Source organism: Mycteria americana, chromosome 7 (genome assembly GCF_035582795.1).
Source record: "Mycteria americana isolate JAX WOST 10 ecotype Jacksonville Zoo and Gardens chromosome 7, USCA_MyAme_1.0, whole genome shotgun sequence".
Classification (NCBI taxonomy): Eukaryota; Metazoa; Chordata; class Aves; order Ciconiiformes; family Ciconiidae; genus Mycteria; species Mycteria americana.
In genome coordinates, this window is record NC_134371.1 from 36,142,436 (window position 1) to 36,156,286 (window position 13,851).

Sequence of the window (13,851 nt, forward strand, 5' to 3'; positions counted from 1 at the left end):
TATAAGTTTGCTCAAAAAAGTTGCTTAACTTTCAAAGATGCAGTAAATGTACACTGAAGGACTTGTGACAAAATGTAAGGGTTGTGTCATCTTGGTATGCCTCGCTGTGTATGTTACTGAAAATAACTGTTGTTGTTTTCAGAATTTCTGAGCTTCAGAGTCAGCTTGAGGAAGCTCTCAATGAGCTAGAAAAACTGCGTGAATCACGTCATCATCAGTTGCAGCTTGTTGAGTCTATAGTTCGTCAGCGTGATATGTTCCGCATATTGTTGGCACAGACCACAGGAGCTATCATTCCTTTGCAAGGTAAGCTTCACATTTCTGCACCATTTTAAAAAAATGAAGTTGCCATTTGTTATGAGTTTTCAGTAACGGTGCTGTAATAGTACTAGTAACTTCTGTTAATCTGGTATTCAACTTTTACCCTTACTTACTGGAAAACCCATGAATTCGGATTTAGACACATGATTTTATTTTTACAGTGTAATAACTTGCTACATAATGACCGAGATGTAGTGGTGACTACGTGTGTTCTGGTAGCATATTGTAGGTATAAAGAATGAGTTGCTCAGGAGAGCCCAAGACTTTCCTAGCAATACAGAATTGTTTTTAGCCGTATTTCAGTGTGGTTATATGATGTTCTGCTTTGGCAAGCATTCATTCAATTGTCGCCTTTAAAATCCCCTTTATCTTTTTTTAGCTTCAGGTCTATTACCAGAGGAGATTTCTCTTACATCTACTCCAAAGCGCCCAAATTTACCTCAGGCCATGTCAACTCCTGCTCCAGTGTCAATGACTGAGTCAGTGGAGACTGTGGAGGCTAAGGCTGCACTTAAGCAGGTATATTTTTCAATAAACACTGTAGAAAGCTATCACTATTTCTTTTTACTTTTGTAAGCATTTTAATGTCTGTTCTTTGATGTAGTTGCAGGAAGTTTTTGAGAACTATAAAAAAGAAAAGGCAGAGAATGACAAATTGCTGAATGAACAAAATGAAAAGCTTCAGGAGCAGGTCACAGACTTGAGGTCACAAAATGCAAAGATATCCACACAGCTGGAGTTTGCCTCCAAACGGTAAATCAGCTATTTAATTTCTTTTCATTTCATTTCATTGCCGTATGTATGTGTTCTCTGTCAATAGAATCATGTTGACTGCTTGATATCGTTCACTCAGGAAGAGTTGCCAGTTTAATATTGTCTATTCTGTTAAAGAACACAAAGTGAAGGTGGGATCAAGAATATACCTTCTAGTTGAGTGAGCCACATATGTGAAAACTGACGCACAAGAACGTGAAACGTATAGCTGTGTATGTACACCTCTTGCAATTAAACAATTTAATGTGGCAAACATATACTTTGCTTTGTTGTTCCGTGTGAAGTTATGAAATGCTGCAGGATAATGTTGAAGGCTATCGTCGAGAAATAACATCTCTGCATGAAAGAACCCAGAAACTCACAGCAACAACTCAGAAGCAAGAACAGATAATTAACACTATGACTCAAGACCTCAGGGGAGCTAATGAAAAACTGGCAGTGGCAGAGGTTAGTAATAGGGTGTATTATGATCCTAGATATTCCAAGTTAGCACAAGAGTTTTTCTTAGGATTATCTTGAAAGCTGTCAGAACTTGAACGTGTGGCTTTTTGAGTGCATCAGCTATTAAATTTGTAAAAGCTTGTGTGCATGTACGTTTAGTGCATGCATTTGTAACATTCCGCAACGTATCTCAAGTACTGAGTGAAGATGGAACAACATTCCAAAGATGTTTCAGTTTACAGAGAAAACAGAATATTAGTCAAACAGTTGTGTTCTTACTGTTCTTGGCTTAATTTGCATGAATTTTAATTCACAATCTGTAATCTTAAAAGCCTTTTTTAAAAATAGTATTAAGTGCTCATAAAAATAATATTGTCCAAATTAAAATTAATGGACAGATTTGAGATTGATAACAAAGTTCCTGTTATTTGCTGTCTTAAAGGTGAGAGCAGAAAACTTAAAAAAAGAGAAAGATATCTTGAAGATGTCAGATGTGCGTTTGACTCAGCAACGTGAGTCTTTATTAGCTGAACAAAGAGGACAGAACTTGCTGCTTACTAATTTGCGAACTATTCAGGTATGTGGTATTATTCATATGTCTAAGTCTGATCTGTCTTTCAGAGTTTTCAATAAATAACCATCGAAATAGACTTCAACAGTCATGGGATTGGGTCTTAAAGTGGATTTTTTTTTTTTTGGGTTACAAATTGACACTGAACATAAAATACTTGAGTAATTTGTTCAAGCAAGTTTGTTATTACTCTCCTAAATTATGATGCTCTGTTATTTACATGGGCAAAGTCATGAGAATTTTGAGTTGATGAGAAGGGTTTTCACAATAAAATGGAACCAAAACACATGAAACAAAGTGAAAGGAAAAAATCTGTATGTTAATTTTTGATAGCACAATTTACCAGTGCCTGCCTTGGTAGTTTATTTTCCTATTGTTTAGATCTTCTATTATAAGGTATATTGACTGTTAGAGCATGAATATTTAAGGTTGCGCCTTTTGTCATGGGACTGAATTCTATTTCTGTGGTAGATCTTTTGGTTTTTTTTAATCTCTGGAATTAGACTCAGATAAGAGAATTTCTTCTAATACTTACTGTATCATTAGTTTTAAAAGATTTTTTTAATAAGTCATACATTGTAAGTGCTACTTTTCATAATTTCCTGTATCTACGTATTATTGCTCACTCCCTGCAGTAATTATTTTGTGGATGGGAGAAGTGTTGTGACAACTTTGTATGAAGTACTGCTGTAATTCAGAAGAAAATTATTAAAATGTATTGTAAGCATAGTGTATTATGCTCTTTTATCAGGGAATACTGGAGAGGTCTGAGACAGAAACAAAACAAAGACTCAGTAATCAGATAGAAAAGCTAGAGCGTGAGATATCTCAGCTGAAGAAGAAACTAGAAAGTGAGGTGGAACAAAGACATTCCCTTACCAAAAATCAAGAGGTAAGTATAATTATAAATGTGCTAAACTTGTTTTAGTGAAAATAAAGCCACAGTTGCATGGCTTCTGCCAGCTTACAGTGCATTGTTTTTCATATGTGTAATTTATAAACATACTTGGTCTTTGGGCTGTTTGTGAATAATTACAAGTTTAAGAACCTTGTGTTTTCAGGTTCATATCCTGGATCTTAAGAGGCAACTCGAGACTGAGACAAACCGTCACATTAACACAAAGGAACTTTTAAAGAATGCCCAGAAAGAAACTGCGATGTTGAAACAGCAGCTTAACAATACGGAGGCTCAGCTAGCATTTCAGTCATCACAGAGGGCTCCAGGGAAAGGTAAGATGCTTTTCTACATTGAATTTCTCTTTATGTTAACCGTTGCTGTCTGCAGAATGGTAAAATTCATAATAATTTAGAATTAGCAGGACAGTACACTAAATAGTAAACCTCTTCATTATTACAATAACATATTCAAACAAATGATAACCAGGATGATTTTTTTAAGTAAAATTAATGTCCAAGCAGTCTTTGACAAAGGGGAAAAATAAAGGCAAACTTATTAAAAGATCCCTTTTATTTTTATTTGAAAGAACTTAAGTCTTTTAGGTTATTTATTTTTAAATATTTTAATAGCATTTTTAAATAAGGGGGTTTTTGTCTGAATCAACAATGTTTATTGTAAGCTACTATTTTGGTTAGGGCTGACAATTTTATTTGGGGAAGTTTTGTGAGGGTGACTGTTTTTTCCATGTTATTATCCTAAAAAGACTTCAGTTTTTCAACAGAACAGTGGTTTAAAAAAACTGAATTAAACTTCATCGGTTAATGAATGTGTTCTAATATTATAGGTCAGCCTAGTACAAATGAAGATGTGGATGATCTTGTAAGTCGACTAAGACAAGCTGACGAACAAGTTAATGACCTGAGAGAACGACTCAAGACTAGTTCTAGTAATGTGGAACAGTACAGGGCCATGGTTCTTAGTCTAGAGGAATCCCTTAATAAGGAAAAACAAGTAAGTAGTTACCATTGTTTATTAGAGGAAAAACAAACAAAATGAAAGATATTTTTTTAGTTGGGGTTTTTTTTTTTGGTACTACAGTACAGTCTGTAGGATTATGGCAGGAATTGCAAAAAACCTGAAGTTAGTTTAGAAGGCATTAGAATATAATGTAATAAGACCATATTTTAGATAACTTTATTAAAAACACTTTTAATCATGGAAATATTAAACCTTTTTGCAGCATATTTTCAAAATGTTGAGTTATAAATTTGACTCAAAGCTGTACTCAGCCAGTGTTTTCCTTCAGAAGAGGGGAATTGACTTTTAAAAACTCTTCCTTATAACCCTGTGATCAATGATTAAAAATATTAATTAGCTCTCAATCAAAAGCAGTTAAATTCACATCTTCTGCATTAGTAAGGTCTTCAGTGATGCAAAAGAACACTATGTGGTATTCATGGGAAAAGCTTCAGAACTACTTCCCAGTCTGTTATATACTCCACCATGTTAATAGCAAACAAAGCCTGTTCTTCCAAGCTGTTCAGCATATCAAAGTAAGATAGATTGGGGAAACAAAATTCTCATTTTTTCTACTGAAGTTACAGCATCAGTAGATGATGGTGTGCTGTTTGTGCTGGTATCCAAGTTCTCTGCCTGTCTGTGTTCTGTTATGTAAAAACTTCATTGTGGCTTGATATGCTTTAACAGTATTGCAGACTTTAGTGTGTAATAGAAGGATGTGCTAGCTGCTGCACTCTTGAGTGCAGTCACCTAAAACTGTTCTTAGATGTACTTCATGAGGTATTGCAGCTTTGAAGGGAAATAAAAAAAGAGAAAAATTTCAATGCTATTTGTGATTTTCCACATTTTCAGTGTTGTTCTAAATGAGATGTTGAGAATACCTATTCTGGCTTTAAATTGTTAATAAAATACTGTTTTCACATCAGTATGCCATATTTAAAGGAAAAAAACTTGATCTCTTATGATGGATTTTAATGAAGGTGACAGAGGAAGTTCGTGCAACAGTTGAAGCTCGTCTGAAGGAGTCTTCAGAGTATCAAGCACAGCTAGAAAAGAAGCTGATGGAGTCAGAGAAAGAAAAGCAAGAACTGCAAGAGGAGAAGCGTAAAGCTGTGGAGAATATGGAACAACAGGTATGCACTGAATGCCCCCTGTCTTAAACTCCCTTGCAGAGAGTCCACAAGAATGTGCTTTTGCATACCTCCCTAAACTTCAATTTGTTTTCATAGTATAATATAGTGTCCAAAACTAAATCTTTCAGGATGTACAAAAGGCTAACTAAATTTGAGAGGTTTCCAAACATGACTAGTACATTAACCTTATCACTTTGTTAGAGTGATTGTGTATTTAAAGCTGTCACTGTCGTCCTGAACTTTGAGCACTGTTTGCAGGAAAACATGTGTAAAAGCTTTTGAGAAAGGTTTCAGAAAACCCTTTTTGGAACATGAGCCAAAACCAAATTTGTAGCATGCACGTATCTTAAAACCAGAGTGGCCTGTGCCCTTATTTGTGTGGTTTATATTTGGACTTTTATTGGGGTTGAAAGAAGCAAGATGACTGCAACTAGAATTACTGCAGGCCTGACTCTGAAAGAACAGTAATATATTTTTACCAGGAGAAACCTCTGTATATTAATAAGTCAAAATCTTGAAAGTATTTCTCTTTACATTAAAATTAGTATTAAAAAAAATAAATAAAGTAACGATCTTTGGTTCTATATTATTCATGACTGTCTACGTTCAGAGCCTTGTTGTGTTCAATACTCTGTAAAATACTTTGCCATTTAGTCTTGGATTTGTTCTTGTTTTTTTGTTGTTGTTGTTGTTCCCCCCCTTCCCCATCACTATAGCTATCAGAACTAAAGAAGAGTCTGTCAACTGTGCAATCAGAAGTTCAGGAAGCTCTTCAGAGAGCCAGCACAGCTCTAAATAATGAACAACAAGCCAGACGTGACTGCCAGGAGCAAGTATGTTTGTAGTATTTGCCTATTTTAGCCAGAGGTAGTAAACGTAATGTTAATTGGTTTTCAGTTGAACTCAAAACGTTTTTTTAAAGGTAGTGCTGCTAATCAGAGACTTGTGGAGGCAAGAAAAGCGCTGTAAGAGCACTTTCTCTATTTTGTGAACAGCTGCTTATTTAGTGCTTCATTTTTCTACCGGATCAAACACTGTGGTAATATCGACTAAACTGACTTTGAATATAAAGTTGTACTGCAAGCACAGTTTGTGTTATGTTTAAGAAAACAACAGAAGATGGATTACTGTTTCTAAGGTTTGTTTCATTATGTAAAAAAAATTGATTGGGGAATGTAATTAACTGTTCTTAATGAATTTCTACATCACTCTCCTGAGGGGAGAGCAAAAAAGAAAACTGAACTCTCACAAGAAGACAATATCTTTCTAACCTGAAACGTAATTGTCATCTTTTAAAACTGTGGGGCAATATAGTATTTAGCAGGACCTGATAAGATTGTCTTGTTACCAGCTGTTACTTAAAGGAAAACTGCTTTTCTGCAGGTGATAATTTCAGCAACACTGGCTGGTGTAAAGGATGTAGAAAAACTTTTGGCTGTTGTTTAATTCAACCCAAAATTTAGTAGATGGGCATTTCCATTTTTTTCAGCTAATACTATGACCATAGTCTGTCCTTAGCTTTTTAACTTCATGCAGTAAATATCTTTGCTCATTCACATGTAGAAGTAGCCAGTGGATGTACTTAGACTAATATCTGCCTGTTATCCCTGCAGAATCTATAGCAAGAGGTTTGATTGTAGAGTAACTAGAGAGAGTGCGTCCTCCTTCTGGCTACTCAAAGAAAATTATTTCAAATTCTAGATTTTTAAAAAAATAATAATTTCTTTAAGGGAACCATACTAAGCTTATCTTTTTTTTTGAGAATGATAAAGGTTTTGGCCAGTGATTTTGAGCAGTAGTTACTGATTTTGTCTAGAATTTGAGAATCCCTTTGTACATACCAAAGATACAACATTAAAGGTAACAATCTGTGGGGTTTTTTTCTGCAGGCAAAGATGGCTTCTGAAGCTCAAAATAAATATGAACGGGAATTAATGCTTCATGCTGCTGATGTTGAAGCATTACAGGCTATTAAAGAACAAGTTGCCAAGAATGCAGCAGTAAGGCAGCAGCTAGAGGAAGCTGCTCAGAAAGCTGAGTCTGAATTGTTAGAGTGCAAAGCCTCCTGGGAAGAGAGAGAGAGAATGATCAAGGTATGATTGTTTTTAGGGTTTCAGTGGGGTTTTTCAGTTAACAGACATTCAGCCACAGAATTCACAGCCATTGAACAATTTTGTTGTAGGATGAAGCTTCAAAACTTGCATCCCGCTGTGAAGATTTGGAAAAACAAAATCGATTATTACATGAACAGCTGGAAAGTCTGAGTGATAAGATGGTGACCTCTATGAAAGAAGCTGTGCCAACTGCGGTGAATGTTTCTCTCAATGAGGAAGGCAAATCCCAGGAACAAATCTTAGAAATTCTTAGGTAAATTTAGCTTTGGGCTCCTTCTCTCAGTGGTTATAAATTAGTTGACAAATTAAATAGTTCTGTATTACTTTATATTTGAAGGATAATGTATAAAATTTAAGCACTTTTTTGCTAGGTAGGAGGTGGTCGTTCTGTATCAGTACCTAATAGAGGAGATTTCTTTCTACTCCTAGGAAAAAAGTGTGAGTCAATTATGACAGGAAGCTAGATCAAATTTTAGCAAATGTGATTGGCAAGAAAGTTTCATAGAGGTGATTTTTTTCTTATTGTGGTTTTTAGGGACTTTATGTAGATTTTCAAGAATTTTTATCTAGGATTTTATATTTGATCTTTTTGAACCAATTTCCATACTCAGTAGACTTTCAGATATAAGATGCTTCAACTTAAAATGCTTTGTCTTGCATTTTTATTGACATGATGCTTTGTTCATTTTCTTATTGCAGATTTATACGTCGAGAAAAGGAGATTGCAGAAACTAGATTTGAGGTGGCCCAGGTGGAGAGTTTGCGTTACCGTCAGAGAGTGGAGCACCTGGAAAGGGAACTCCAGGAACTGCAGGACAGTCTCAATGCTGAGAGAGAGAAGGTGCAGGTATGGTTGGATATTATTGGTTATGATTTCAATAAGTAGAGAGGGCTGTTCTCTATGTTCTACTCTTTGTCTCTGCTGCCTGTGCCCAAAAATGAAGAGTTTTGGAAGAATCGGGAGCTTTTAAACTGAGGTTGCTGTATAGCCAAATGGAGGGAGTTGTTCTGAGTCCTGTGAAGCAGTGTGGCAATTCCAAAATCACATAAATAAGGAAAATAAAGATAATGTCTCTCTTCCCCCCCCCCCCCCCCCCATCTCTGATTTCTTAAGCGATATTTGTTTTGAATGTACATGTGACATAATGAATGCCATGATAGCTTTCCAAGATGGTGTTATGCCAGATCCAGGTAAGTATATATGCATGTGCAAGCAAAACAGATGACTGAGTTAAATCTTTTCAAAAGGTAACAGCAAAAACCATTGCACAGCATGAAGAATTAATGAAGAAAACTGAGACCATGAATGTACTGATAGAAACCAACAAGATGCTAAGAGAAGAGAAGGAGAGGCTAGAACAAGAGCTCCAACAAATCCAAGCAAAGGTTAGTACTGAGGTTCACATAAATTTTTCAGATGTTCAAGTTGATGAATTAACATCTGGATATACCATTGCTAACTACAATAAATACATGATTTAGATTGTGATTATTCCTTTACGTCATACAAATGAGGACACTTTCCAGTTAGAAGTTTAGAAGACATTGGTCCACCTAGAATATTGGAAAGGTAAAAGTTCAGTTTTGTTTAAATGAAACTGAATACCAGCATTTATCCTTGGCTAGAGATATACCAGTAACCACAGATATTATCATCAGATAAATGAAGAATGGCACAGAAATACATATAAAGCAGAGCACAGCTTTATCAAGAGTTTAAAATGGAAATACACGCCTCTTCCCGTTTCTACACACCAGTTATTTTAATGGAATCCAGTACAGTCTTGCTTGGCTTCTAACATGTAATTAATAATCTGTTTCCTGTACTAAAGTCCAAAGAGTGAGAATCTAAGATTGTGAAGTTGTACCTATATTTTTTTTTCCCTCTCTGTAGGATCATCCCCTGCTCTTGCTCCTTGTCCTTCTCCCTGCCCCCAGCTGGCCACTGAAAGGCAGAGAGTTGGAAAAGAAGCTGTATCGTGGCTTCTTGAGGGTGTTGGTTTTCCTCTCTCTGTCCCTGTTAGCATTATTGTTCAAGGCCTACCATATTCCATTACCTTCAGTCTCCTAAGATTCAGAGAGTTTAATCCCCAATTTTGTTTTTTTTCAGGTACGCAAGCTTGAGGCAGACATTCTACCTCTACAAGAGTCTAATGCTGAACTGAGTGAGAAAAGTGGAATGTTGCAGGCAGAGAAGAAGTTGTTGGAAGAAGATGTTAAACGCTGGAAAGCCCGGACCCAGGTGGGGAATGCATGTTTTCAAAGGTGTTGTGGAAAAAAAAAAAAAAGAACTAAAAAAAAGTTCCAAAACTTCTGAAAAGCAACAACAAACTGTGAAACGTATTTGAATTATAAAGCGTTGTTTATGCAGCTTCAAAATAGGCTATTCTAATTCACAGGCATTCCAAATCAAAATGTGAAAGCAGTAGCTCTAATTCAAAGAGATTTCCTGGCTATAACTGTATAATCATCTTACGAAAATGCAAACTATTTTCTCAACCTTTCAGCACTTACTGAGTCAACAGAAGGACACTGATCTTGAAGAGTATCGGAAGCTGCTTTCAGAGAAGGAGGCAAACACCAAGCGTATACAACAAATGAGTGAAGAAACAGGCAGGCTTAAAGCAGAAGTAGCCAGGTGTGGTATAAGTCAATCAGTAAAAAGTTTTGTGCAAAGCAAAATATTTTAAATAAAGCTGTATCTGGAACTGTGACTACTTAACTGTCTCCATATAACTATGAAACCTTTGATATTCTTACTGTAAGTTGATAATATGCAGATAAAATGAAGTGAGAATTGTTTTGGAAGCTGTCTTTTAGCTGAACTTATTCTAAACTAATGTATTGTAGAATAATTTGTATTCTATAAATACTCATTTGTATTGCAAAGTCCTAGAAAACATAATTCACTACAGATAATGCCTCTGATATTACATAAAAATCAATACATTTCAATATTGCTCAATTTCAAACATCTCATTTTTGCATGTTCCTCCAATTTCTTGTTATTTAGAACTAATGCATCCTTGACTACGAGCCAGAATCTTGTTCAGAGCCTGAAGGATGAAGTAACTAAAATAAGAACGGAAAAGGACACTTTGCAGAAAGAAGTAGATGCTAAAGTGGCTGACATACAAGAAAAAGTGAAAACTATAACACAAGTCAAGAAAATTGGGCGCAGGTACAAGACTCAATATGAGGAGCTAAAAGCACAGCATGATAAGGTAGATATGCTTTTTCTTTGTTTGCAAAGAAAATCTATAAAAAAACCTGTATGTTTTCATCTAGAGTCATGCATAATCTAGCTGATGATCTTCACGTTCCCTTAGTATAATACTGTGTGAATACTTATCTGTGAAGAGGAAAGCAGAAAATTACATTGTTTATTCTGCTGTTAGCTTAAACTGCCACAAAGCATGAGCTGCATATCACTTAATACTTTGCAGTATTCTTAACGGAACTTTAGCATTCATTAGAATTCCTGGGGTTTGCCCAGAACTTTTTAAACGATTGGTTTGCATGCAGAAACAACTTGTGAAAGTAATGACATTCTAATCAGATAGTACCCTTTAGCGTGATACCACTTGACATATTTCAGATGGTTGCCAAAGCATCAACTCAGCCTTTTGTAGAACAAGAAGAACAACAAGTTTCTGTCCAGGAAGTACAAGACCTGAAAGACACTCTCAGTCAAGCTGAAGTGAAGACAAAGGCTTTGGAGACTCAGGTTGAAAGTTTACAAAAGGTAAGAACAGAGTGAACAAGGTAAGAACAGTGAACAGTTTCAGAGTACTGTACTCTACTGCAATCTTAAATGCATAACTGTGAAGAATGTGAGGGTGTTTTTCTGGGTGTGTGTGTGTATGCACGTGTGCATGTATGCACAGAAATATGTGAAGTGACCTATTTGTGCCTCTTTCTTGTTGGGAAAGAGGGACCTTAAACCTGGTTTAAATCCTGTGTCTAGTGTGTCTCATGCTGTTTCTTGGAATAAATAAGTGGGAAAGAGAATGCTATTCTCTCAACTATTGCACTCAGAGAGGACTGAACTCCTCTGTTGTTGATTAGGCTTTTTAACCTTAATACAGTGGCCAGCTAATATTAGGTCCTTGGAGCTTGTTAGGCTATATATTTGCCAAAGTAGCTGGTTATGACCAACAGCTGCAATCTCTCTCTCTCTCTAGACTATAGCAGAAAAGGAAACTGAAGTTAGAAATCTTCAGGAGCAGATAACACAGCTGCAGTCAGAACTTGCTCGTTTTCATCAAGATCTGCAAGAGAAGACTACGCAGGAAGAACAGCTCAGGCAACAGATCACTGAGAAGGAAGAGAAAACTAGGAAGACCTTGCTTGCAGCCAAGCAGAAAATTGCACAGTTAGCTGGTATTAGAATATTTTTTCTGTCCTTAAAGTGTCGTCTTCTATTTGGGTTTTTGATTATTCCTATGGAAAAGCATTTAGACAGGATGCTTAGGAAAATACAGCCTACTTCATATTTTACTTAAAAGTTTTTTCTAGATTAGATGTTACGGGAATTGTTCTAAAACTTAAATTTTAATTCCTTCAGGAGATGATAAAAGTATATAACTAGCTGTACACTGGAGGTAAAAAAAGTTTTGCTTAGTTTTGGCCAGCCAATGTGGTAAGCCCCATTTTTTTATCCTTTTGTTGATTAGAGCAGATTGACCCTACTAATAACTCGGGTAATTCTCTTGTTCCCTCTTGCCTTCCCTAAGTGTACAGGTGCAAAACATACTGCCTCCTCTATTTTCAGTTGACGTTGAGAGGAGTGATGGTGTAAGAGCTTGCTGAAAACATCTTGTTCTGTTGTGACTACTTCTTTATTTAATTTTTTATTTATATATATTTATGATATATTTTTATATTTTTAATTTATTTTTATTTTATTGCAGTTAAATAGAAAAATGGCATGTGAAAGTTAAAATTACCTCTGAGAGCTCCTTTGATTGCTTAACGTTTTTAAGATTTAAAAATACTTCAGTAACCTATTAAAACAGACAGGTATTCAGCATGCAAAGAAGTTAGTAGGCAGCTTTACAGTGGCAAGACTGAATTCTTTCCTATTCAATTAGGTACGAAAGAACAGCTAACAAAAGAAAATGAAGAGTGGAAGCAAAAGAGCAGTTCATTAGAAGAGCAGAAGACTGAATTGGAGGTGCGGATGAGTGCACTCAAATCACAGTATGAAGGTCGAATCTGCCGTCTGGAAAGAGAGCTTAGAGAGCAGCAGGAGCGACACCATGAACAGCGAGACGAGCCACCAGAGTCTACAAATAAGGTACAAAATCCTTTTAGCTAGCCGTGTGAGAGGAAATAAATAGCTTGCATGTCTCATGACTGAACAAGAACAACAGCTGTCAGTATGAGCACTGTTGTCCAACTTGGTTTGGTTTTGTGTATACAGTAGTTAATACTCAGGACTACTTTACATGAAGGTGTTTTTTCTAAACATTGTAAATAGCAGATGGAAATTCTTGTCATAGGAATCCTACACTTTAGAAAAAGAAAAATAAAAAATGTCAATGAGCCCAACAAACTGTGTGCTATTCAAGTTCCACTGTCCCCTGGTTTTGGCTTTAGTAAGGATTCAGAACTTAATTTAAAACTTATTTCCTGTCATAGTCAGAATTCCCAGTGCTAACAAGGGTACAGTTATATCATTCACTGTGAGTCAGCCAATGAACTGTTTGCACTCTGCTCTCTATTTTTGTATTTTTATCCATGTGTTCAGTATAATGGGTTCTAGCTGCTATTGTCTCAATAGCTTCAGAAAATACCTGAGAAATTACTGAATTGGTTTACGTATTTGGTATGACTGGTATGATTTGTTTTGGAGAATTTGCAATAATCATGGAGTCTGACTAGGTATGCTAACAAGTCTGTTAGAGAAATTATTGTTAGTAAAGAGATCTGTCTGCTGAAGTATTTTACCAAATTGCTCATTGTGTTTCGTATGTACATGGCACGATAGTTCTGTTTCTTACTTAATAGGTCCCAGAACAGCAGAGGCAAATCTCACTCAAGTCTACTCCAGCTTCAGGTGAAAGAGGAATGTGAGTTGAAGGGTTTGGGGGTTTTGCAGAGTTTCTGTGGTTGGTGTTTCTTGCTTTTGTCATTATCTAGTTGCTCTTCTTTTTAACCACTGGCTTTTCACAGTTTTTCTTAAGCAACTTTGAAGATACATAATATGTTCCTTCTGTTTTCTCAGCTACATTTAATCAGTAAAGCTTTTAAGCTGTTAAATTGTCATATTAACCACCAGGAACATGGTATTTGGGAAACATAAAAGGTTTTTTTAAATGCTTTCAAACTTCAAGATTCTTGAAGTTGTACAGTTTTGATTGTTACCTTTTAACCTTTTTGGTTGGGGGGGGATCGTCCTTGTGGAAGAATCTCAAACATTAGAAACGGACTAAATAGATGTTAACTCTAACAACAGATAAAGTAGCCAAATGACTAACCTCTAAAGTGGGAAATATTACTATATTACTAAGTTTAGATAACAAACTCCCTTTCATTTTTTATGGCAGCATCCTTTTGAAAGCAAGGCTTTCAAAA

General features: G+C 35.9%; 1 protein-coding gene across 4 annotated transcripts in view; it reads left to right on the plus strand.

Moving 5' to 3' along the window:
* Nucleotides 1–13,851, plus strand: part of TPR (translocated promoter region, nuclear basket protein) — a 42,088-nt gene that overhangs the window by 12,489 nt on the left and 15,748 nt on the right. For 3 of the 4 annotated variants that reach the window (XM_075507811.1, XM_075507808.1, XM_075507810.1), the window contains exons 15-35: nt 143–306; nt 701–840; nt 926–1,074; nt 1,380–1,542; nt 1,979–2,113; nt 2,859–2,999; nt 3,169–3,337; nt 3,850–4,016; nt 5,006–5,158; nt 5,875–5,991; nt 7,048–7,251; nt 7,341–7,525; nt 7,972–8,119; nt 8,521–8,658; nt 9,383–9,514; nt 9,780–9,910; nt 10,286–10,496; nt 10,871–11,017; nt 11,457–11,655; nt 12,366–12,571; nt 13,285–13,346. In XM_075507811.1, the coding sequence (XP_075363926.1) occupies nt 143–306; nt 701–840; nt 926–1,074; nt 1,380–1,542; nt 1,979–2,113; nt 2,859–2,999; nt 3,169–3,337; nt 3,850–4,016; nt 5,006–5,158; nt 5,875–5,991; nt 7,048–7,251; nt 7,341–7,525; nt 7,972–8,119; nt 8,521–8,658; nt 9,383–9,514; nt 9,780–9,910; nt 10,286–10,496; nt 10,871–11,017; nt 11,457–11,655; nt 12,366–12,571; nt 13,285–13,346 (3,261 nt within the window). The remainder of the gene's footprint in view (nt 1–142; nt 307–700; nt 841–925; nt 1,075–1,379; nt 1,543–1,978; nt 2,114–2,858; nt 3,000–3,168; nt 3,338–3,849; nt 4,017–5,005; nt 5,159–5,874; nt 5,992–7,047; nt 7,252–7,340; nt 7,526–7,971; nt 8,120–8,520; nt 8,659–9,382; nt 9,515–9,779; nt 9,911–10,285; nt 10,497–10,870; nt 11,018–11,456; nt 11,656–12,365; nt 12,572–13,284; nt 13,347–13,851) is intronic. The other variant, XM_075507812.1, reaches the window with a different exon arrangement.